Source organism: Dendrobates tinctorius, unplaced genomic scaffold, assembly GCF_039654945.1.
Source record: "Dendrobates tinctorius isolate UK_male_01 unplaced genomic scaffold, ASM3965494v1 ptg000270l, whole genome shotgun sequence".
NCBI lineage: Eukaryota > Metazoa > Chordata > Amphibia > Anura > Dendrobatidae > Dendrobates > Dendrobates tinctorius.
In genome coordinates this window covers 9,673,882-9,698,943 of record NW_027361937.1, presented here as the reverse complement: position 1 = coordinate 9,698,943, position 25,062 = coordinate 9,673,882, and the positions used below count along the sequence as shown (strand labels likewise).

At 42.3% G+C, this 25,062-nt stretch overlaps 1 protein-coding gene across 5 annotated transcripts in view; it reads right to left on the bottom strand.

Moving 5' to 3' along the window:
* LOC141069653 (rho GTPase-activating protein 39-like) overlaps positions 1–25,062 on the bottom strand; it is a 116,278-nt gene that overhangs the window by 30,293 nt on the left and 60,923 nt on the right. For all 5 annotated transcript variants that reach the window (XM_073559407.1, XM_073559405.1, XM_073559406.1 and 2 more), the window contains exons 3-4: positions 13,260–14,505; positions 7,850–8,402 (exon numbers count right to left, since the gene is read on the bottom strand). In XM_073559407.1, the coding sequence (XP_073415508.1) occupies positions 7,850–8,402; positions 13,260–14,505 (1,799 nt within the window). The remainder of the gene's footprint in view (positions 1–7,849; positions 8,403–13,259; positions 14,506–25,062) is intronic.

The following is a 25,062-nucleotide window of genomic DNA, read 5'->3' as shown; positions in this document are numbered from 1 at the left end:
AATCCCAGAACCACGCGGGGGGACCTAGTGAATGAACTGCAGAGAGCTGGGACCAATGTAACAAGGCCTACCATAAGTAACACACTACGCCACCATGGACTCAGATCCTGCAGTGCCAGACGTGTCCCACTGCTTAAGCCTGTACATGTCCCGGCCTGTCTGAAGTTTGCTAGAGAGCATTTGGATGATCCAGAGGAGTTTTGGGAGAATGTCCTATGGTCTGATGAAACCAAACTGGAACTGTTTGGTAGAAACACAACTTGTCGTGTTTGGAGGAAAAAGAATACTGAGTTGCATCCATCAAACACCATACCTACTGTAAAGCATGGTGGTGGAAACATCATGCTTTGGGGCTGTTTCTCTGCAAAGGGGCCAGGACGACTGATCCGGGTACATGAAAGAATGAATGGGGCCATGTATCGTGAGATTTTGAGTGCAAACCTCCTTCCATCAGCAAGGGCATTGAAGATGAAACGTGGCTGGGTCTTTCAACATGACAATGATCCAAAGCACACCGCCAGGGCAACGAAGGAGTGGCTTCGTAAGAAGCATTTCAAGGTCCTGGAGTGGCCTAGCCAGTCTCCAGATCTCAACCCTATAGAAAACCTTTGGAGGGAGTTGAAAGTCCATGTTGCCAAGCGAAAAGCCAAAAACATCACTGCTCTAGAGGAGATCTGCATGGAGGAATGGGCCAACAGTGTGTGGCAACCTTGTGAAGACTTACAGAAAACGTTTGACCTCTGACATTGCCAACAAAGGATATATCACAAAGAATTGAGATGAAATTTTGCTTCTGACCAAATACTTATTTTCCACCATAATATGCAAATAAAATGAAAAAAAAAACAGACAATGTGATTTTCTGGATTTTTTTTTCTCAGTTTGTCTCCCATAGTTGAGGTCTACCTATGATGTAAATTACAGACGCCTCTCATCTTTTTAAGTGGTGGAACTTGCACTATTGCTGACTGACTAAATACTTTTTTGCCCCACTGTATATCACCTTTTTCAGTTTCACAAAGGGACTTGACCATGTACATAAGCTTGATTGTTCGAATAATACCCTATAAAGACCCCCATACACATTAGACTGGGTTCAGCCAAACTCATCAATATCCATGGGTTTGCCCGACAGTCTAACGTGTATGGGGATCCCCGACAGATGATCCATCATGTCCAATGTAGGACTACTGATCTTTTTAGTTATTAAGAAATAGTTATTAAGAGGCAGTACCAGAGAAGCCCAACAGTGACTCCCTCATTGAAATACAGGCAGACTCTGCAGAATAGCTTGCTACCACCTACCTACCTATCCCATATCTATCTATCTATCTATCCCATATCTATCCCATATCTATCTATCCCATATCTATCTATCTATCCATCCATCCATCTATCCCATATCTATCTATCCATCCATCTATCCCATATCTATCTATCCATCCATCTATCCCATATCTATCTATCCATCCATCTATCCCATATCTATCCATCCATCTATCCCATATCTATCCCATATCTACCCCATATCTACCCCATATCTACCCCATATCTACCCCATATCTATCCATCTATCCCATATCTATCCCATATCTATCTATCCATCCATCTATCCCATATCTATCCCATATCTAGCCATCTATCCCATATCTATTTATCTATCCATCCATGCCATATCTATCCATCCATCCCATATCTATCCATCCAGCTATCCCATATCTATCCATCTATCCCATATCTATCCATCCATCCCATATCTACCCATGCATCCCATATCTATCCATCCATCTATCCCATATCTATCCATCCATCTATCCCATATCTATCCATCCATCTATCCCATATCTATCCATCCATCCCATATCTATTTATCCATCCATCTATCCCATATCTATCTATTTATCTATCCATCCATCTATCCCATATCTACACATCCATCTATCCCATATCTATCCATCTATCCCATATCTATCCATCCATCTATCCCATATCTATCCATCTATCCCATATCTAGCTATCTCTCATATCTAGGCATCCCATATCTAGGCATCGCATATCTAGCCATCGCATATCTAGCCATCGCATATCTAGCCATCGCATATCTAGCCATCGCATATCTAGCCATCCCATATCTAGCCATCCCATATCTAGCCATCCCATATCTAGCCATCCCATATTATCTTCCTGAATAGAAGAAACATTTGTGTTCTTGTAGAGCAGGGGTGGGGAACCTCAGGCCCCCGGGCCATTTACGGCCCTCGATGACCTTTTAATCGGCCCTCGGGGAGATTCTCCATGACTGCAGTGCTTTGGCAGGGAGATGTATTTTGATTGTCACCAGCTCATTAATTTCTTCTTGCTCTGTTAGCACACACACACACACACACACACAATGTTCACTACTGAACACTGAAGGGCATGCGATGAAAGATTACGTCCTGACACCAGTGCCAGAGTCAGGATGTACTTTGTGGGCGGAGTTTGTACGGCCCCCGAAGGATGGTATAAATATCCAAACGGCCCTTGGCAGAAAAAAGATTCCCCACCCCTGTTGTAGAGGATTGTTTGGACCTCACTGAGGAGAAGCCCCCAAGTTTTTGGAGAGTCTTGGGAGGAAGTTTTGACAGAGGTAAATATAAGCTGTAATATCTATTCTCTAGCAGCATCAAACGCCGTTTTACCAACATTATTGACATCTCTTGTACTTATGTTAACGTTCTAGTGGGTTGGGGAATAAAATTACCGCAAGTCAATTTTTAAAACTTTTGGCGTTGACTATGACCAATGGTGGTGACACCCAGGCATCACAATTTTCTGGATGGTGAGGTCTCAAAAAATTAAAAAGCCTGTGACCCACACTGATACACGTACCACACTACAGCTATGTGATAGAAGGACTGGATCAGGTCGTGGTTTTGGTCTCGGAATGAAAACACCATTTCTGTTTTCAGATGGAAAATTCTTAAAAATGGTGAGAAAATTAAAGAGAAGGTCATTTTGAAAGACGCTACTTTTCATTATCCAGTTATGTTATCTGGACAAGCCCTTATCCAACTGGTATACAGTTTGGTTCCTATCACACATTCTGTCATTTTTAGCAGAAGACGAAAAGGCTGCACTATTTATTCAGTTTAAAATGATGGACGTCTTTATGGGAAAACTAATCAGACCACAACGCGGTCAAAGGGGCTCATCTGGAGCAGACTGTGCCCATAACGGGACCCATCTTTAGAGTTCAGTATTTCTGTTCCTGTAAACTAATTATGAATACAAGTGTGAACGGAGCGATGTACAGTAACTTTCATGTACTTATTATAAAGGAAATATGGCCAGGTGAGAATCTAAGTCAGGGAAAACAATTCTATCACCTAAAGCTACATGAGAAAGATTTCTGCTAGCCTTACCTTCTCATCCAAGCTTAGTGCTGGCAAGCGAGGACAAGTTATCATACATGCAGTAAGACATATGACACAATGACCGCTTAAATCCACAAGACAAGACGTCATGCCAAAACTTCACAGCAAAGATGTACAATAGCAGAGACTAATCACTTGCAGGCACAGGCGGGTAGCGTGTTAGTTTTATTTCCCACAACTTACGGCATGTTAAATTGCTTATAGCTCATGCAAAAGTCTGTGCACCCTTCAGTTCACAAAACAGAATAATTACTGTAAAATCCTCATACAAATTAATGATAATACAGAGTGTGTTTTGCATTTCAATTATCAACAGAACATTTTGTACATAGACAAAGTAATACATTGTGTGATGGAATTTTACGGTAGGCATTCACCTTGGATGGCTGTCATCTGCCAGCTATTCCTTCCGATCCCCCATATAGATGAATGCTCGGGGGACGGCTTTTCTCCAAACTAAAGGATTGTGGGTGCTGAAATTCAAATACATGACCCTTCTTTCCTCCTCACTGTGACCTCTCACGTGTATGGCCACCTCCAGTAAATGCAAGTATGGGACCCTTATCTGATTCTTATATTCCTACAGGTACACAATGCGACTGTACATTTTATTGTAGCTAAAAGGACCAAACGCACATTATAAAGCCGCCAGCTATCGTCCTGGACTCCCTCATAGAGACACGCATTCGGCCATGCACTCCTGTGACTCCTTGGGCAGAAGTTTATGAGCGCAGAGAACTAAAGGAACCACCATTGGAATTCCAAAGTGCCGACCCTGCTCTACCCAGACCAATCGGGGCAGCGTTGGGAGACCTCCATACACATTAGACAGTCATCTGATCAACAGAATTGGCCAACTTGGGACTTAACATATAAAAGAAACATGCTAAAAGAATATGTAGGAAGTTTTTTAGTGTTTTTTTTTTTTTTTTTACATAAGACACGTTACACCCTGGCAAAGTAAGTCACAAATCACTAAAGTCACCAAGATCTAGATAAAAAATAAGGCACTATGGACAAACCAACTGGAAATATAAATTTTAATAGATCATAAACTCCTAATCTAAAAGAAAAGTAATAGAAAAAAAGGCAAAGACTACCAAAGCTAACAAAAGATCAATCAGATTATATATGTCTGCATTCATTTCTATCGCTTACCATAAAGTTTGGAAATCAAAGATAACGATCACTATCTTATACCTCTTTAAAGGGAATCTGTCACCGCCAGGGACGTATATAACCTTTTAATATGGGTATAAAGGTGATAGAAAGGTTAATCTAGAAACTATATTATAATATATATATATATATATATATATATATATATATATATATATATATATACATATACATATACATACATAGTTCCTAGAGATGACTAGGGCAGTGCAGATGAGCAATTTTTTCACTGATTGCAGCATCGGATGAGACTCACTCGTCTATGGGTAGGAGTATAAAAAAAGAAAAAAATCGGATGGCATAAGGAGGCACAGTATAGCCTCTGATTTTTACGGATACTCAAATTCTTTAACATTGGAAACTGTAAATGGTTTTGTAAATGATTAATAACTGCTACAATTAAAAAAACTGATTGTATGCTATCTGCACACGGGTATTTTATACAGTGGGGTGAACCTACCCTTATACAGTGAACTAATAACAGGGCTGAAGAAAAGTCCTGTAAAGTCTAATAGTTTATCACATGATCATTATTAGCCAACCTGCTGCTCTGAAAAAGATCATGTGACATATGATCTTCCATTCACAAGCAGGAGAGTTTTAGTGAGTGGAACTGTTCACATAACTCTAAAAGGTTCTATTTAAAATGGGTCTGTCATCCAATTTCTCAGTGGTTACACTACTGTAATATTGATGACTTATTCTTAGGATATGTCATCAATACCAGATCATTGGGGGACACCCAACCCCCGGCATCCTCACCGATCATCTGCCTACATGGTGGCAGTTGCAAAACAGCACAGATCCATAATCCGTGTAGTGGTCAGTGCCAGGTACTGCAGATCCATCCCTATTCATACAAATAGGGGATAATCTACGGTACACGGCTGCGGCCACAACACAATTGACGAAGCTGTGCTCTTCAGTGCCCCAACGGCTAACATTCAGCCAGAGGTGGCACTGACAACAGCTTGGTGGGGGTGCTGGGTGCCAGACAGCCACTGATCTGATATAGATGACCTATCCTAAGGAGAGGTCTTCACTATAATAGTAGAGGACAAATAACGTTTAAGTTATTTAGTTGTACGGATTTAAAGCCTATTTTACTTAATTAGAGGTCAATTCTCACTCTTTTGTAAAATTTCTCTTTATATCCCCCCATCTATAGCTCGATGAGTGGTGAACAAAAAATAAGAACTCCGACCCCCTGGATTATTTCCTCCCATGTTTGTTCTGGATACAAGGTTACAGAATAATTACTCTGGTTAAAAATAAAAGACTATTTGGGTATTCTCGTCTGTAGGTCATGCCAGTACTCACATTACAGATGGGATATGCCGCCTGATTGTAGGCTGGTAGCAGAATATAAAATCAGTTGTCTCCCTCTGTAATATTCACCTGTGGAACTGTAAGGCTGGGTTAACACGTAGCGAAATTCAAGCGGAAGTTAACACGAGAATTCCAGAATTCCATTCCGTGGGAAAATTGCATTTTAAATTCCTGCGATTTTCCCGCGGAAAAACTAGCGATTTGCAAGCGTAATTAGCTTGCAGAATGCTAGCGTTTTCTAAACAATCTGTAGCATCGCTTGGAGAACTGATTGACAGGTTGGTTACACTCGTCAAACATAGTGTTTGACGAGTGTGACCAACTTTTTACTATTGAGGCTGCCTATGCAGCATCAGTAGTAAAAAGATCTAATGTTAAAAATAATAATAAAAAATATAAAAAAAAATCGGATTATATTCACCTTCCGACGTCCCGCGCAGCGTTCCCAGGCTTCAGCGATGCTCCGGCAGGTCCCGTTCCCAGTGATGCATTGCGGCAATGACCTTTGATGACGTCACGGTTTCGCGAGATCGCTACAGCATCGTGAGACGCGCACATCAGCAAAGGTCATCGCAATGCATCACTGGGAACGGGAGCTGCCGCGTGTATCGCTAAAGCCTGGAGACGCTGCGCGGGACGCCGGAAGGTGAATATAACCCGATTTTTTATTTTAATTCTATTTTTTACAGGGATATGGTACCCACAGCCCGGAGACAGACTCCTCTCCTCCGGACCGTGGGTACCATCTGCAAATGTTCTACTTACTTTTCGCATGGTGGGCACAGCCACATGCGGAAAGTAAGCAAAACAATCCATTCCTATGTGGACGGAATCGCCGCGATTCCGCAAATTAATGAGCATGCTGCGTATTTTTCCGCGATGCGATTCCGCCGCAGGAAAATCTGCAGCATTAGCACAGCATTGCGGAATCTCATAGGATTGCATGGGATGCTTTTTTTTGCGCTTTCGCGGCAAAATCGTGCGGTAAAAGCCGCCACGAAAATGCGAAAAAACCTGAACGTGTGAACGCAGCCTAAGACCTGATGGTGGTGGAGCTATAGTGGGTGCACAGGGATCAGTCACACAAGGGCTCTGGTGCCCACTCATACACATCACATAGCAGGTGGGGGGTCCCGATACAGATTATGCATTGAGGCCCAAGATCTTCAAGTGATACAAGAAGTCATAGCTCTGCTTATAGTCAATAGTATGGTTCTCATGTATGCTCTTAAAATGCAAATCCTTGTTTCCAAAAGCAAAAGATCAGAGTGGAAGTAAATCTTTATTACCATGGGTATTATCTACAATTGGAGAATCCCTTAGTTTTCAAGCTACACATTCCAGCATTCCTCCACCCAAGCAAAGAACTACTACTTATGTCCAACTATAATATAGATTTTATCTGTCGACACATTCTTTCCCATATTCAGTGCATGTAATATGTAATAAAACTTTCTATATTGAAATAAATTCAAGGGTTTGTCCACTACTAGGACAACCCCTTCTTGATCTTAATGTTTGGCCCTGATAAAATATAAAAGCTTATACTCACGTCCAATGCTGGCGCCATTCCCGTGGAGTCGGCACTAGTTTTCGTGCGGTTGTATGACACATGGTGCAAATAAACGCTGGTGTTACTGTCCTTCGGATGTTTTGAAGATGAAGTCCGAGAACAGCTGCAGCCATGACTTCCTCTTCATGTTCAAAACGTCCGAAGACAAGGAAAGTAAGTTACGCCAGCACTGATTGGATGCCGGGTATCACGTGTCATACAACTGCACAAGAGCCTTGCCGGCAAGGGAGGGGAGTATAAACTTTTTTATTTTATCGAGGCCAAACATTTACATCAATAAGGGGTTGTCCTATTAGCGGACAACCCCTTTATGAGCAAAAGCAATAGATAAAATGAAAAGATGAATACTTACTGTTTTGGTCACTGGCTTCTTCCAGATGTCTGTAGATGTAACCTTCCAAGTATGACTGAAACTTTGGAGATGGAGAGAAAAACCCCAAACTTATGGCAATCAGTTCCCATCCTAAGGACAGGCTTCTGTAAGTCATATTGTTGGTGGTTTGCCTCACCAGTTGCATGTACAGTTCATCCCGCAAACCCTGCACCGTCCAACATTTTGTTACCAACACTAAAGCCACTTGGTTCCTGTCTGTCCGGCCCTGGCGGTCTCCCATGTAAATCTGAACCAGCTTGAACATTTCACAGGCCTCCTTCTTGATGACTCGATTGCTGGTGATCAACATGGGTTTCTTGATGGACCCACCATTCCATGACAACATATTGGAAATTGAGATTCTCCTGCGGAAAATTCCCTGTGTGTGCATATTGAGGTTCTTTGAAGCCCAGTCCGCCATGCTGGTTTGGGAAAGTGGTTTTTTCAAAGTAGTGTAAGGAAACTGGTACCCAGGTCCAAAGGTTGTCTGTCCTTGGCCTTCATGTATAGGATTCCCCTCCAGAGTCCCACTCTGCAATCAGAATAAACTAGTTTAGACAATGAAATGTACATTTTTTTCATATGATGACCAAAACCTCAATATTTTCTAATGTAACTTTGTACAGATAATCACTAATAATACTGTCTAAAAAAAAACAACAGATAATCATCAGGAGGACTGAATAAGATCAAAGGGGAAACACAAATATAACTAACACATAAACTGTTGATGCTCTATATAAATCTAGAGATAGAGGATGTATTTCCAGCAAGCTGCTCAGATCCGAGTGGCTGAACAGATTGATTTTAATTATTCAGGACTGCTCGACTCTATCACATGTAAGTGTTATTGTAAAAAATAGCAGCAAAATATGAAAATGTCAATGTGCACTTTGTACAGTAAATTAAGCGCTGATACGTAGCTACAGTTCCCTCTGGATTTTGCCCATTATGTATAGGACCAGGGGATCAGACATTGGAACTGAGGGAGTATTTGCCCATTGTAGGGTGGAGTCACACCCAAAACACTGCAACATATAGAAAAACTTGAAACACATGGCAACCAAGGCTTTTATTGTGGCATTTTGGGTCCTTTTTATATTTACGGTAATTTTCTTTAAACAATGTTTCACCCCCACCCCTCAAAAAAAGCAGCATGCTATAATTTCTTGGTCCATTTACACAGGCTGATGTCAGGCAAGTACCGAGCTGCTCGTTTATTGGCCTGTTTAGTAGTAATGGGGACAGGACAATCGAGAGAGATCGAGAGAGAGATCGAGAGAGAGAGCGATCGAGAGAGAGAGCGATCGAGAGAGAGAGCGATCGAGAGAGAGAGCGATCGAGAGAGAGAGAGAGAATTTTCACGGCTCCCCGAAACGGCATTTCATATGAAATCTTGGCGGATACATCAAAAAACGGGTGGGACGGACGAACATCAGTCAAGATCCGCCACTAATGTAAGTCTATGGGGGGAAAAAACGGATTCACCCCTTTTTTTGGTGGATCCGTTTTTTTCAAAAATTGGCGGATTTTGACTGACATCAAAAAGCGGAAGTTTGAAACAGGCCTTAGGTCACCTTTGATGTGTTCACACCAGCAGATACTTAGGCTAAGTGCACACGTAGCAGAAAATTTCTGCTGGAAAACCTGACTCCCTTCCCAGACACCTCGTGTTTTTTTCTGCGCGTTTTCTGCATGTTTTTACCGCGATTTTTGCGCGGTTTTTATGCGTTTTTTTCTGCGCGTTTTCTAAACGCATAGAAATAACCAGAAGCGCGGAAAAATCCGCAAAATTAATAAGCATGCTGCGTTTTTTACCACAATGTGTTTTTTTCGCGGTAAAAAACGCATCAATGTGCACAAAAAGTGGAAAATGTATAGAACTGAATGGGAAGCTTATTTTTCGCGGTTTTATAGCAGATTTATTGGAAAATCCGCGGTAAAAAACGCTACGTGAGAACACAGCCTTATTCTCCAACTATCAGCTCACTAATGAATTTTTGTTTTTATTTTTTAGTCATCCCCTACTCGATCAGCTGAGTGTCATGCTTATTTACCAGGCAGGACGCTGTACATCTCCTAGTAGCTGTTGGGTACAGCAGCTCACCCCCATGAATTGTACAGAGGTACAGTGCCACATACGGTATTATGTATAGGTGTCCATGGTAAACACTGAAAGACCCATTCAATCAGCTGGTTGGCAGGGGACCCAAGTGTCTGACCTCCACTGCTCTTAAATTGCCAAGGATAGGGTCATCATCAAGTTGCCAAAAAACATCTCGTCACCTACTATGGGACAGATTTTTAGGCATGTTCTGCTATCTGTGCAGGGAGAGAGAGGAGGTGAGCTGTGACCTTGACCTAGTAATTCTAATCTGTGATGATAATGAATTGCAGCCTTATGATGCTCAGTGATTAGAGAGAAATCTACAAGATTTTGTAAAATATTAGTAAGTGACATGTAAAATCTATTTCAACATACTGGACTTTTAGTATATAATGAAAGAAGATACCAGGGTCATAAAAACAAAAGGTAATACAGACTTTCTTCTATCAGCCAAAGTGACAGTAGGAATAAGACGCCACAAGGTGGATAATGACTTGTTTAGATGACAATACGAATCAAGGACTACAATGTCATAACAAGACGTGATAAGAAGTAAATGATGGCTGTAAGGCAGGACATGGAGTCAGACTACAGAAGTGCTGCACACAGCCCAGGGAATGGAAGCGATGCGGAAGGTCACACTGAGCTCCAGGTTATCGTGACTGGTAGCTCACACTATGTGCATTAATCATTAGAATAGTTGAAGGGTATCATTTTTAAGATTCCAGCTTGCTGTTTGATTTGAAACATGCCTGTTCACATACACAACATGTCTAAGGCCTCATTTACACATCAATATTTGGTGAGCATTTTGCTTCAGAGTCTGTAAGCCAAAATCAGGAGAGGAACTTTACAGAGAAAAACTATATTTGAAACACTGACGCTTGTTCTGTGTTTTGGCTTACAAATACTGATCGAAAATACTGATGTGTGAATGTTTCCTAATCCATTATAATTGGTAAAAAAATATTAAACTATACAGTTAACATATTTTTAATTATCTGACACTTAAAATCTTGTGCAGTTTTGGATATGACATCAACATTGCACATAAGAAATTCTGATTTCAGCTGCAAGTTAGCCACTGATAACCGGCTTAACTTGCACATCTGGTAGAGCCAAACCTGATGGTGCCTTTAACAAATAGTGAAATCCAATAATGTTTTACCTTGACATATGTGGTATGTCCCTCCGGGTTTGGAAAGTTAATGACCACACCTAAAGACAACTACCTCATGAAACAAGTTCAACCACTCAAACTATGAAACTGCATGTTATACCACCAACCACTCATACCATGACTGATAGTATGGCCTCAGTAAGACAGACATATAAATCGGAACAAGATCTGAACGCAGTGCATGGACTGGCCGGTGGCCTTCATGACCCGAGCGTGACAGCTGCATAGAAATACATGAAGCTTTCATGCTCGGTTCAGGAGAGCCGCCAGCCAGTCCATGCACTGTGTTCAGATCTCGTTCTGACATATACAGCCATCAATGCTCATGTCCAACAAAGTTGGCAACCATCCACAAATTTCTGTGAGACAATAAGGTACTTTCATCCAGTGTTCTTAAAAATGCATTTGTGATTGTTTTCATGAAGCTGAAAGGTTTGGTATAGATTATTGAGATTATGTACAGAAAACCACAACACTTGGAATAACTTGAATGTCATATGCTGACCTATATTCATTCATTGTAGCCTATCCATGTATCGAGAAGATGGCCAATGTAGATATTTTAGCCCATCTGGACCTTGGATACGGCCTGGTGTCATGTTGAGTAGTGTGTAGGACAAGTGCTGACAGCGCTATGATTGGGATGAACATCCTGCCTCTGGCACCACCAAATGTCAAGAGTGACGACTGTCTTCCTACTTGCACGAGAATGCTGCTAATGTGTTCCTATCAGTATTCTAGGTTTTAGACAAGTATCACTTCTAATGTTTATGATCTAGTATGGAATTCCAAACATCAATGTTTTCTGTGACTTTTTAGAGAACTTGTCCAAAAATAAAAACAAAAAATGGGTTGGCAACGATGATTACTAAGCATCTAAGGATTGTGTTACATTATCTTAAAGGAAAAAGATACACCAGAGTTTTAAGGCTACCATACACATTAGACCAAAATTGGCCATACCCACCTATATAGGCTTGGATTGACCAACAGTCTAATGTGTATGGTGCTGACACCATTCCAGCAGGAGAGGACTAATACGGGTATGTTATTGTATAGTTGACTTGTTATTACACTGCCGTTACTTTTACAGATTAGTTCACAGTCTTCTTACAATATAATGCAACGAATGCCTAACTATATGTCTTCCCCTGCTGTTTCGTTTCTGACTCCTATTTCTCACTGTTGTACTCATGACTGGACCATGATAATTTGTATTCAATAAAGGTTGTTTTTCCTCATTTATTACTGTTTTGTGAGTTATTACCATTTTTCCTTCTCTGGTTCTGTTTACTTTGTTGATTTACCCCTTTATTCAGTCTATTACAGCATTACCTCAATTATGTATCACAAGACCTTATGTTCTATTTCACACGTATTATGGGGTATTTTCTCGGTTGAGCCTATTAGATTTATATAATGTGTATGGGGGTCTAATGACGTTGGATGTGGACGTTTCCAATAGACAATCCTTTGTTTTCTGGGAGGAGTCTGGCAATGACTCCCTCGTATGAGTGCTCCTGTGTATGAAGGAACCGGGAAAGATCGCTAACTAATGTGTATGAGAGGCTTTAGTCTTAAATATTATGACCTAAGTACATGTTGACTTAGCATCTGCAAGCATACTGTGTCTGGTGCATGGTGTAAAAAGGGAAAAGCCTCCGGCTGGCACTATAGGGGGCACACTAAGACTGGCACAACACATCTTGTACACTCAATACCTCCTTCTGGTTACTGATCTCATGGAGACCTTGTATAGATTCAATAGAGCAAATACAAAATTACCAATACCTCATCTGAGTTGAATAGTAGCAATTATGTGGGTATATGGGGTCATTTAAGCACTTGATTTTTAGTTACTCTTACAAGATCTCCATGACAAAACTGATCAGAATACGGAGTGTCACAGAAACCTGGCAATTTACAACAAAGGCTTCAAGCCTGTAACCTAGAGCCATCTTTACCAAGACAGAATCCCATGATAGAGGATATAAAATAAGTATACCAAGTCAAATAAGTGAGGGCTGTGCTTCATTTTTTTCTTTTTTTTTTTTAATTGCTCACTTTTTTATTTTCTATATGTATCAAGTAAAATAAAATACCTGTGATACCGTCCTTGTGGATTCAGTCGAGAGTAAACTTATCTGGCTTGTGACTTTCTTCTCCACAAAGTCCATCTTCTCATAGGTCCGTTTCTGTCGTACCACTTCTGGCTGAGTATTTGCTTCTCCTTTACAATCTCTCACTTCAGATCCAAGTCTATACAAAGACCTACTGCTTGATGTGATATCATCCCTTGACTCTCTGCCCATGCAGTTTTTTAAGGAGTCTGTCTGAAAACGCACCTTGTTATTGTCTGGGGCAATGTTTTCTATCATGTCCGTGTCCAGGCTAGTCTTACTGCCCCTTACTGCAGTAGTTCTGCAGACTACTGACCTCATTTCTGCAATTAGTTTATCATTTAGTGCATTTAGTTCACTACTACTGCCGACCGAACCAGGCCTTGTCTGAACTGTGCCTTGTCTTCTACCTTTCCTTTTTCTCAAGCTAGGAGAGGGGCCTGTGGAATAACCAGAGTCCTGTTGGCTTACCACCGTTGGGTAGTCTTGGGGAAGACTGTTTTGCCTGTTATGGTGAGCCTCCATGTTCTTGAGAACATTAGCTTCCAAGACTCTCCAAGAATGTTTAAAGCTGTCTTTTAAGGCCAATGGACCAGGCTGCTGTTTAGGATAGGCATCAAGAGATCCAGTAGGAGAAATAGTCTGTTTAGAGGATTGATCAACATTGACCATGTGCTTTATATACTCTCTGCCAGCTGGGCTGTATTCCGTAGCAGATGTGTTCCTCTTGTGTTTACTTGGATGACCTGGATAGGGCAGAAGTTTGGGAGTCTGTGAATGGCTCTGAAGACTATTAGTTGGGGACAAAGGCGGTGAAAGCGACTGTACAGTCATACTCTCGAAGTCCATCTCTGCAGGAGGCTCATCATAAATTGGAGAATCTAAAGATGGCTCATCATATATAGGTGGTGGGGATCCATACCTGGGGGAGGAAGGCTGCAGTGTACCTGTAGGAGTCCTCTGTGGAGTTTGACAAGTGGCCCCATTAGTCAAGACAAGACAGAATCCACCATTGTCTGTTTTCTTTACTTGCATTGATTGTTTTGTATCAATTCCAGGGTTGGCTTGCACAGAAGAGAGCTGACCATGAGCATATCCAGCAGCTCGGCCTAAAGAATTTTTTGGGTTGCTACTTTGAAGAGTTGTACAGGATGGAGAGACTGGCACTTGTCTTAAACTATTCACTTTCACTAGCATGGCTGCCTTAGTTCCAGGAACAGGTTGCCACCTGTAAAAAATAGGCAAAAACACAGAATCAAGAAAATGAAAGAGAAATCTAGTTCCATCCTTTAAATGTTAATGGTTAAATGATGATAATACATGATTTTCCCACCAGTTATTCTTATATACTTTATTCAAACATTGGGCATTTAACTAAATCATAAAATAAAAGACCTATGTAAGGCCGGTTTCACATTTGCGTTTAGGACCGCAGCGTCGGCCTGCGCACGGCCGCCGCCAAGCCCCGCCCCGCCTCCACCGGTAGCTCCGCCTCCGGGCGCATTACGCTGCATGCGTCCCCTATCTTTATCACTGAGGAAGCAGGCCGTGCGCAGTATGCGTTTTGGCGGCGCCTGCGTCCTTTTGACGGTGCGCTGACCAACGCCAAACGCAACCTGTTGCAATTTGGTTGCGCTCGGCGCACCGTGAGAAGGACGCAGGCGCCGACAAACGCATACTGCGCACGGCCTGCGTCCTCAGAGATAAAGATAGGGGACGCATGACGCATGTAGCGTCATGCGCCCGGAGGCGGATTTACCGGCGGAGGTGCGGCAGGGGCGGGGCTTAGCGGTGGCCGTGCGCTGCGGCCCTAAACGCAAATGTGAAACCGGCCTAACACCTGCACAGGGAACTGTCAGGGCATCTACCGGCATGCTGGAGCTTACACACTCTAAAAGGAGTTTTGCAGTGGCTGTTAAACAGGGACCTACAGACACTAATCGCTTTTCTTCTGAGTCACAGAAGACTACAACTCGCAGGGATCCTTGTTCCAGTGAGATGATAGAAGAAAGGAGGAGGAGGGACTTGGGGGAGGAGGCTGTGGAGAAAGTGAAAGGAAATGTGCAGAGGAGAGAGAACGTGGCTGCTGCTGGTTATGAGAGACAGAGCGGTGTGGATCTTGATTCCCCTAAGTTGCAGAGTGTGGGGGACCCCGCAGAGATACCTGTGTTGCTGGAGAAAGCAAAGATTCAGAGAGTCCGGCCGGCACTCCCATCGGATAAAGGTCTAAATCCTGCAGCCCCCAGCTGGAGTCCAAAGAATCCTCCGGTCATTAGAGACACAGTGAGTGCCCTTATGAGACTTGTGGTTCTATCAGCGCTATTTACAGTGAGTACACGGCAACATAAACTATTGACATCAATGTTCATCTAAGTGCACCCACGATTGTTACTTTGCGCGCCAACATCCGTGGCAACTGGGCCCCAACGTTTGGACTGAGTAAATACAGAACAGGGGGACTTTGCCACATTATATTTGCAGGGTTGGAGTTTAATTAGACGGTGATGTGTATATGACTTTTATAGAGCACAGTTAATTGCACTGTATGTTTATTCCTTTAAACCCACCTCAATTCTGCTTTATAGCAATAAATCTGTTTAACTGTTTTACTCCTGCTTCCTGAGTGTGTACCGAGCTGTGGCAGGGGTTTCCCGAATCAGCCCCTGGCAGAAGATAACTGTCCTTCTGCAGCCGAGAGACAGCGCTCCAATCAAGATTTGGGTGGAGACACTGCGTACAAAAGAGGTGAGACCCTCCATAACACCCAGGGTACAGTGGTAGCCCTAAAGGGGTGTTACACCTATAAAAGATATTTCAGCTTCTAATACAAGACGCATCAACTAAAGTAGATTCTCTATAGTTAAAGGTGCAAATCTTGCAAGGAAATATATGGTAAGTAACAAAGTGATAGAGTTCGTACCTATATACAACCTAACACAAAGATGGTTTTCTATTCCATCTTAAAACCACAGGAAACATGAGGGTCATTGAACTGGTGAAATCATGAAAGCTGTGGAGAGATTTCTGATGTCAGAACAGCTCTGGAGGAGTCCTTCACACTCGGCCTCTGTGTATCCGCTGTCAGATTATGGCAACAATGGGATTCTTGTACTGTTCCCAACTCAATTCTCACACAATTGCCTGGCAGAAGCTGAGCAGGGTGGAACCACCCTAATGCGGACAACAGGAAATAGTAGCCTGATAAATGGCGCTGGCTTTAAGGCCGACAATCATGCTTTTGTTATGATACATTTCGGTTAATACCACTGACAATAAGAAAAACAGAGGGGGTGACAACACTGATAGATGAAAGTCCTTCATAAAATAGGCTACATTATTATTATTATTATTAAATAACCTCCTGTATTTGTACCAATCATGTTCTGATTCAATTATATCTTAATTCTTAATGAATCGTAAATATTCATTGTGCACCAGGCATAATGGCCCCAATACAAAATGAATTTCACTTGTCCATCTTTATATCAATGTCTGCTTATGAATGCTCATTAAGGATTCAACTGCTGTCCAACTTCCTCTGAGGTGTACCGCGATGCTCCTGGGTGCAAATGCAAAACCTGACAGTACCTTACATGTGCCATTTGCAATGGCATGTCCTATACCTATACCACCGCCCGCGACCGTCTTCCCTTTTGCTTTGTAGCAGCGATTAATCAGTGCCCTCTATCGTCCATTTAGGCCAACAGGATTTTGGCCCGTTAACGAGTGATGATTAACTATACGCAAGATGATTAGTACTCGTTTATCATTTTTTATCTTTCTGTCCTCATTTTATTTATTTTACTCACTTATTCAGCGCCATTAACTCCACAGCACTTTACAGACATCATCATCTCTGTCCCCATTGGGGCTCACAATCTATATTCCCCATCGGTATGTTCTGATGAACGGGTTTGTTCAGCAGACCAAGCAACGTGCACTGAGTGATTTATTCTAGATCGCTCAGCGCACATAGGCCGCCATGATTCTCAGCACGGTCAGGCCTGTTTACATCAGATTATGCACGGTTGAAAACGATGACCTTTTGTGCTGCGCAAAACATCATTTCACCCTATGAGTGAGCGTTTTACTTCATCATCGGGTGATCGGCAGCCTGTTTACAGTAACTCTCATTCACGATTACCTTGCAATTTAAGGAGGCGCAAGTGAGATAAAAGATGATAATGATATAGGCAAGAAGTGGACAAAGAGCTAAAGAAGGAAGAAAAGACAAAACAGCTTAGAAAACATTAATCGGATCACGAGAGGACCACTAAGCAGCGGAACGTAACCTAAGCAGGAAAAGGAGTGGAGAAGGAGAGAAATTATATAAGAAAACAATAAAAGAAACTAAGATGGAATTGAGGAACAGAGTGAATGTGTATAATCCATCAGCTCCTCCTCCATCCAAATCAGTTTTTTACCAGCGTACTGCAGTTATCAGAAAATAGACTGTATTAACCAAGCTTTACTTCATCTGCGAATCATTTGAGAAAGAAAGTGCCCATTGTTGTCCCCTTCAGAAAAGCATTAGAGAGATTAGCGGGCCGGCTGCGGTCGGTAAGTGAAGCCGATGACCTCTAGTTTTCATTCAGTCATCATGTCCTCTTCACATTTTCCAGACAAAAAAAAAAAAAAAAGGAGGAGGACACAATTTCTATACGTACTCTGCTTTATCTAACATGCAATAAAGCAAAAATACACAAATGTTGTAAGCTATGCCTGGGGTGGTAGATTGGCTCGCTCAGCTGCACACAGATGACGACACGGGAACGCTGTTTCTTTTTATCTCCCACTGGTTTATTAAAGGTGTTGCATAAACCAGTGCAGCCTTAGCAAAACAAACATGGCCTTTTTAGCCTAATGGGAAAAAAGCATAACGTATGGAACAGTCCGGATCGCTGTGGGGATCAGAAACACGCAACAAAAGTTCACCTTTCTTTATGGTGAAATTGCAGCTGTGAAGTTGGCACTTCCAGGCCCACCCAACCCTGAATGTGTTTATCCTCTTAACTCCACCCACTCTACCTAGCCCTAAACATGGCCGATTAACCCCTCTCAGCACTTAGTGTGCTGGTGCTTTTTCCGAGGTTCATATCACTGAGGTTAACAAGGGCAGTGATACATTTCTCCCCTCCGGTACTTTGCCAGTGACTTTGTCACACGCTGGTGTCCAGTAATCTAAGTCTCTAGATCTGTATCATATTCACTCCTTTGAGAGGAGGAATAGTGAACTATTCATAGCCGGAGGTTCATCAAATACAGTTTGTTGGTCTGCCCCAAACTATAGAAGAAATTCTATGAAATATCTTTGTTATTGGTCCATTCATCCAACCTTTTTGGAATGATCATCTCATGCAATCCTGGACCCTGCTTGAGGCTAGGGGATATTCAATTCCTGGATTTAATCAAATTCCTCAATTAGATATACAATGGGACTGAGAGGCAATGAATAATCCAGTCAAGATTTTATACAGGCCAGCATTTCCTCCCAAAGTAGCAATGTATGTGAATAGGATCAAAACATATAAAGAAGCCCATCAAAGTCAACATCTGCACTGAGTTTGTATGTTCTCCCCGTGGGTTTCCACCAGGTATCTCCCACACTCCAAAGACATACTGATAGGGAATTTAGATTGTGAGCTCCAATGTGGACAGTGCCGAAAAGGCGCTATATAAGTGAGTAATATAAATCAATAAGAAGCCTGTAGAACCAAAAATTTGGTGCAGTCTGAAAAAATCAGAATATTCAGTGCTATATATAAAAGAGCAAGGGCAAATACCAGAAGCCAAAAAATATTTAGAAATTAGGAACCATAAAGCCACTCTTACACTAAGATATTGTGAAATTGAGGCGGTATGCCATTCTTATCCATGGGCGTCCAACTATTGAGACAACCAACAATCCAGAAAACAAGGTACCATACTTACTGTAGCTACCGTACTCTCCATCATCAATTTTGAAAGATAAATAAGAGGTTGAGCTAATTTGGGTGTTTTTACAAGTAGTTTTATGGTATAGTGGATAGTATAGCAGTATGCCATCACTTTCTAAGAGTGTGTAAGGTAGCGCTTGTCATTCAGATAAGGGATACTCGCTAGGCAGACGATAAATCAGGTCTGGCACAGGTTTCTCAACATAAACTCAGTCCATTCGGTTTATTAGGCATCATAAACCATGAATATCAACAGAAAGTTCATATCCGAACAGCATAGCGTCCATGACAGAGCTCCCCTCTGTCAATCATGTGGTCACACAGGCTCTTGTTATGTCCTGTACACAGGCTCTCTAGCCTCACAGTTATATCCCCTCTCCGGGTTACCTTCTCATACCTGCTTCTCCGTGCAGACGTTCATTCCCCCTCCTGGGAACTCTCAGACATATGCAGCCATTATACACAGCCTCTCCACGTGCTGTCAGGAAGGCAGCCGTGTCAGCCAGACGATATCTTCCATATGGACCAATCGGGTCCCAGCATTCACTCATGTGACCTACCCTGGTTACCTTATATGGTCCGTAGCCACGCCCACCGGATCACATGGCTATGACCTCATCACAGGTCCTTCAATCATTCACACACATATACTTTACTATGGCGTTCTATACACCCGCCCCTAGGTGGGTTTGTAGGCGATTGGTCCCACCCGTCTCACCAATCACCTGAAGGCTTCTCCCTAACACATTGAAACGGAACATGAGCTCTGCTGATCAGCACATAATCAAGCCTTCATCCCAAGGCCACCCACCTTGGGATACATAACCATCCTTTAGCACCCTGCTCCTGTTACCACTCTGGACATGGCAATCCGTCCATCCTGGGACACCCACACAGCGCCCCCTAGCGGAAACAGTTGTCACTACACCACAAGGGGTTAAAACTTGGAATTCCCAGAGATCAAAAAAAATGAAGGGGCCACAACACTTAACACTGCTTTTCCTTCAACGAAGATTTTCACGGAATTGCAGCCAGATCCTTTCCCTTATATTATTTTGAATAGCTCTTTGGAGACGCTTTTGAGTTAAAAACTTGTATAGTAAATAGCCAACCTGCCATTTTCATGTATTTTTTATCAGTAAGAAAATATCCACAAAATTATATTTTTCTATATGTGTCTGAACAAGTTTTCAAAAGGTGTACAAATCTGGACATGAACCGAATACAGTGCGATGGCCATGCCAAGCTTGCTGTAAAGCCTAACTGTGGAGTTTAATACTAACCTCGGAAAGTTGCCCGTCTCTGCACTATTACCGGTAATAAAGCTCCAGGTTGTCTGTCGCACCCCTTGCTTTTCCTTGTACATGGAAGGTTAGTATGATTTCAGCAAATATGTCTTTGCTCATTTTATAATCTCTATTTTCTACACTCCTCTCACTCCCTAGCATTTAAAATAGGCTAGCCACAGCTCTCTGGCCTGGCGTTCCCTCCGCCTGCTCCCCAGGATAGCTCTTCCTGTCATTGTCAGCCTCTAATTACATGTTTTATTATGTTCTGCTCTCAGGAAATAGAGCCTCAACTGTAAAAAAAAAATAAGTGCCACCCTATTTATAGTTAAGAAAACAAACTCGTTACTGGAACGCCATGTAACCTTATAGCAACTTCACCAATGGATATTGACGGAGAGAACTTGTGCAAAATACAGGATACACGGACTTGACTAAAACCGATGAATTACACAGAGATTACAGATTTGATCCATTTATCATTAGACAGCTGTGAAATACATGAAGCACTTTATTCAGAGCAAATTATTTAAGAGACATAAGATCTTTACGCAGCCAATGACCTGTAAATTCATGGTGGCTCGGTGGTTAGGAAGTGTTGCCTTGCAGCTCTGGGGTCCTGGGTTCAAATCCCACCAAGGACAACATCTGGAAGGAGTTTGTATGTTGTGCGTGGATTTCCTCCCTCACATCAAAGACATAATGATAGGGAAATTAGATTATCAGCCCCAATGGGGACTATTATGAATGAGTCACCGTAGGAGGCAAAAGCAGAAATACTAGCTAAGTCCAGAAAACCAGAGAAGTTGGCAGCTATCGGATTGCAGACCCCTAAACCTATCAACAACTAGCAGTAGCCGTGGGGGGTTCCTACGGTGCCCTAGACCCCTCGATCACAGCCGGAGAACTAAATATCCTAAAGACAAAAAGGGAAATCTAAACTGCCCCAGAGCAGACCCCAAAGCAATAGGCAGCCCCCAACATATAATGACGGTGAAGCAAGATGAAAAAACACTCACACAGATAGAAAGATAGGCTGAGCAAATGATGGGGCCCAAGCTAACTAAATAGGACAGGATAGAAAAGCTGCTGTCTGCAATCCGCCAAAACCCTTTCAAAACAAGAGCCAACTGATAGGGAAAAAAGCCCTGAAGATGCTAGGCTTCAAAAAGACTATATCAGTACTCAGATATTTTCTGAAGACAGAGCAAAAAGGAATTCAGCTCACCCCAGCAGGGAATGGCAGAAATCCAGAAAAACAAGGCAAAACAAAACCAAAATGCAAAAAGCAGAGCAGAAAACTTAGCTTTTGAGGAGCAGGAATCAGACTGGTCTCCTAAAATCCCTCAGAGAGATCACCAGCAAGGCAGAAGTAACAGGGGCTGAAGTAACATTTCTGGCACAAGAAATGCCGCCATTTTTGATGAATTTAACAGGCAAAGTCATGCCTGTGCGTCCCTAGCTCCTCCCTAGCTTTAATTTTGCCAGAAATACCAGATGCTGCCATGAGAAGTGTTGCAACATTTTTGCACAACCTGGCGTTGCACACAAAATTTGTAACTTTTCAAAGTGTTAAACTTCAGTTTTAGGAAAAGATTCTAGGGAAAGACCCGACTAGTCCAATGCTGCCTCTCACCAGCTTTTCCCCAGTGTGGTCCACATGATTGACAGGTCTCTCTCATTTTACACCTGGGAGAGAACTGTTAATCACCTGCTGCGGGGTGAGGAAATGCTGGCCAGGGGAGGCAGTGGATTAGTCAAGTCTCTCCCTATGAATTGTGCATATGTTTGCAATGCAAGTTGTGTTCATTCATATTTGTAGCATAATATAAAACAATTATTATATGGGGATTAAAATTTGGGGAGGTGAGTGGGGAGCATTTATTTTAAATTAAGCAGTCTGTCTTCCTGTCAATTAAAAGGATTTTATTTTTACTGGGTATTTTTTGCAATATGAGATTAGTAATGGCAGTGTCTTATAGACGCCTCTCCATTACGAACCCCTGGGCGTTATGTCAGAGGCCATAAAAGAGCTGACATCAACCCCAACCCTATTACCCCACTTGCCACACCAGGGAAAGTGGAAAGAGCGAGGCTAAGCCCCATTTCTAGGGCGGCTGAGGGCTGATGTTCTTGGCCTGGGAGGTGTGCCAATATCCCTGGCCCGGGAGGGATGCCAATTTCCCTGTCTCCTTCCCAGGTTATTATTATCAGCCTAAAACTGTCTGTTTAGCCTTTGCTGGTTAGAATTTATAGGGGAACCTTACATAATTTAATTTCTAGAGTCCCCAGAAAACTAACCAGTAAATGCTAAATAAGCAGCTGTGAGCTAGTAATAGCCAGGGAACCTTTTGGGATATTGTCCCTTTTCCCAGATTATTAACTTTGGTTTTCCCTCTTCTAGTTATGAAAATTACGTGGGAGCCCATGCCATTTTTTTTTAAATAATTATTTATTTTACACACAGTGTACACAGTGGGTGCTGAATACAACTCCCATCATTGTCGCCTGGTCGCGCTGACCTCAGAGAGACCAGGAGACAATGATGAGAGCTACCTTCAGCACCGGGTTCTGGGCACAGTGTGAACTATACCACTTTTTCTCAAGCGCCGATAGATGTCACACTGATGACACATGGATGTGTGTCACGTGTGCAGGACACTTTGTGTCCCACGCTGATAAAAAAAAGCTGACATGTCAGCGTGTTTTACCCATGGACACATGGTCTGTGAAACCTCAATGATGTGTGCAGACCCATTCTTTTGAATGGGTGCACCTGTTGTGAGGGATCAGCTCTGCAGTAGACGCTGGTTCACACACGGGACTTAGTTCACTGCTTCCAACAAACATGCAGTTTATCAAAAAGAAGTTCATAAACCGTCAGGGTTACAAAGTAAAGCAGCCTCTTCCAGGTAAACAAAGGTGCCCTGATGAAGTGCTGGGACTGGCTCAGGAAACGCGTTGGCAATAAAGATATCTTGAATTCTACCACAGCAGCGCAGTCTCTTATTGCACTACCAGCCTTCTCTAGGTAAACAAAGGTATCACAGAACAAAATGGAAAAAAGTCCATATAACACACGGCCTCAGCCGTTTAAATGTGAGTCTTCATCTGAGACTGCAGCAGGGTCTGAGAAGCACATGCAGGGCTTCCTCACCTTGCAAAACACACAAACCGAGCGAGACAGCCCCAGCTGCCTTAATAATAATAATCTTTATTTTTATATAGCGCTAACAATATTCCGCAGCGCTTTACAGTTTGCACACATTATCGTCACTGTCCCCAAAGGGGCTCACAATCTAAATTCCCTATCAATATGTCTTTGGAATGTGGGAGGAAACCGGAGTTCCCAGAGGAAACCCACACAAACACGGGGAGAACATACAAACTCCTTGCAGATGTCGTCCTTGGGGGGATTCGAACCCAGGACCCCAGCGCTGCAAGGCTGCAGTGCTAACCACTGAGCCACCGTGCCAGACCATGCAAGACTTAGACTGAAGGTAAATGAGCAGCCAATCCCACCCAGCTCTTTCAGCTGCTCGAAAAACCCAGACATTAAAACACCTCTCAGCCCTGTGTGTGCTGGAGCCTGCTTCTCCGGGTCCTACATCACCGAGGTTTGTCACCTCCCTTCCACAGGCCGCCCCGGAAGCATATCATTAACTCAAAACTGAAAATAAAGATTAAACAACAACCACAAGACAGATTTCATCACCAGGTATCACTGTAATCAGTATAACGGTGCCGACCTGACACTGTCTGTAGGTTACTGAGCACAATCCTGCTGACAGCTTCCCTTTAACCCCTTCATGACCCAGCCTATTTTGACCTTAATGACCTGGCCATTTTTTGCAATTCTGACCAATGTCCCTTTATGAGGTAATAACTCAGGAACGCTTCAACGCATCCTAGCGATTCCGAGATTGTTTTTTCGTGACATATTGGGCTTCATGATAGTGGTATATTTAGGTCAATAATTTTTGCGTTTATTTGTGAAAAAAATGGAAATTTGGCAAAAATTTTGAAAATTTTGCAATTTTCAAATTTTGAATTTTTATTCTGTTAAACCAGAGAGTTATGTGACACAAAATAGTTAATAAATAACATTTCCCACATGTCTACTTTACATCAGCACAATTTTGGAAACAACATTTTTTTTCGTTAGGAAGTTATAAGGGTTAAAAGTTGACCAGCAATTTCTCATTTTTACAACAAAATTTACAAAACCATTTTTTTTAGGGACCACCTCACATTTGAAGTCACTTTAAGGGGTCTATATGGCAGAAAATACCCAAAAGTGTCACCATTCTAAAAACTGCACCCCTCAAGCTACTCAAAACTATATTCAAGAAGATTATTAACCCTTCAGGTGCTTCACAGGAACTAAAGCAACATGGAATGAAAAAATGGACATTTTAATTTTTCCAACCAAAATTTTATTTTAGCATCAGTTTTTTCATTTTCACATGGGTAACAGGATAAAATGTATCCTAAAATTTGTTGGGCAATTTCTCCTGAGTACACTGATACCTCATATGTGGTCATAAACCACTATTTGGGCGC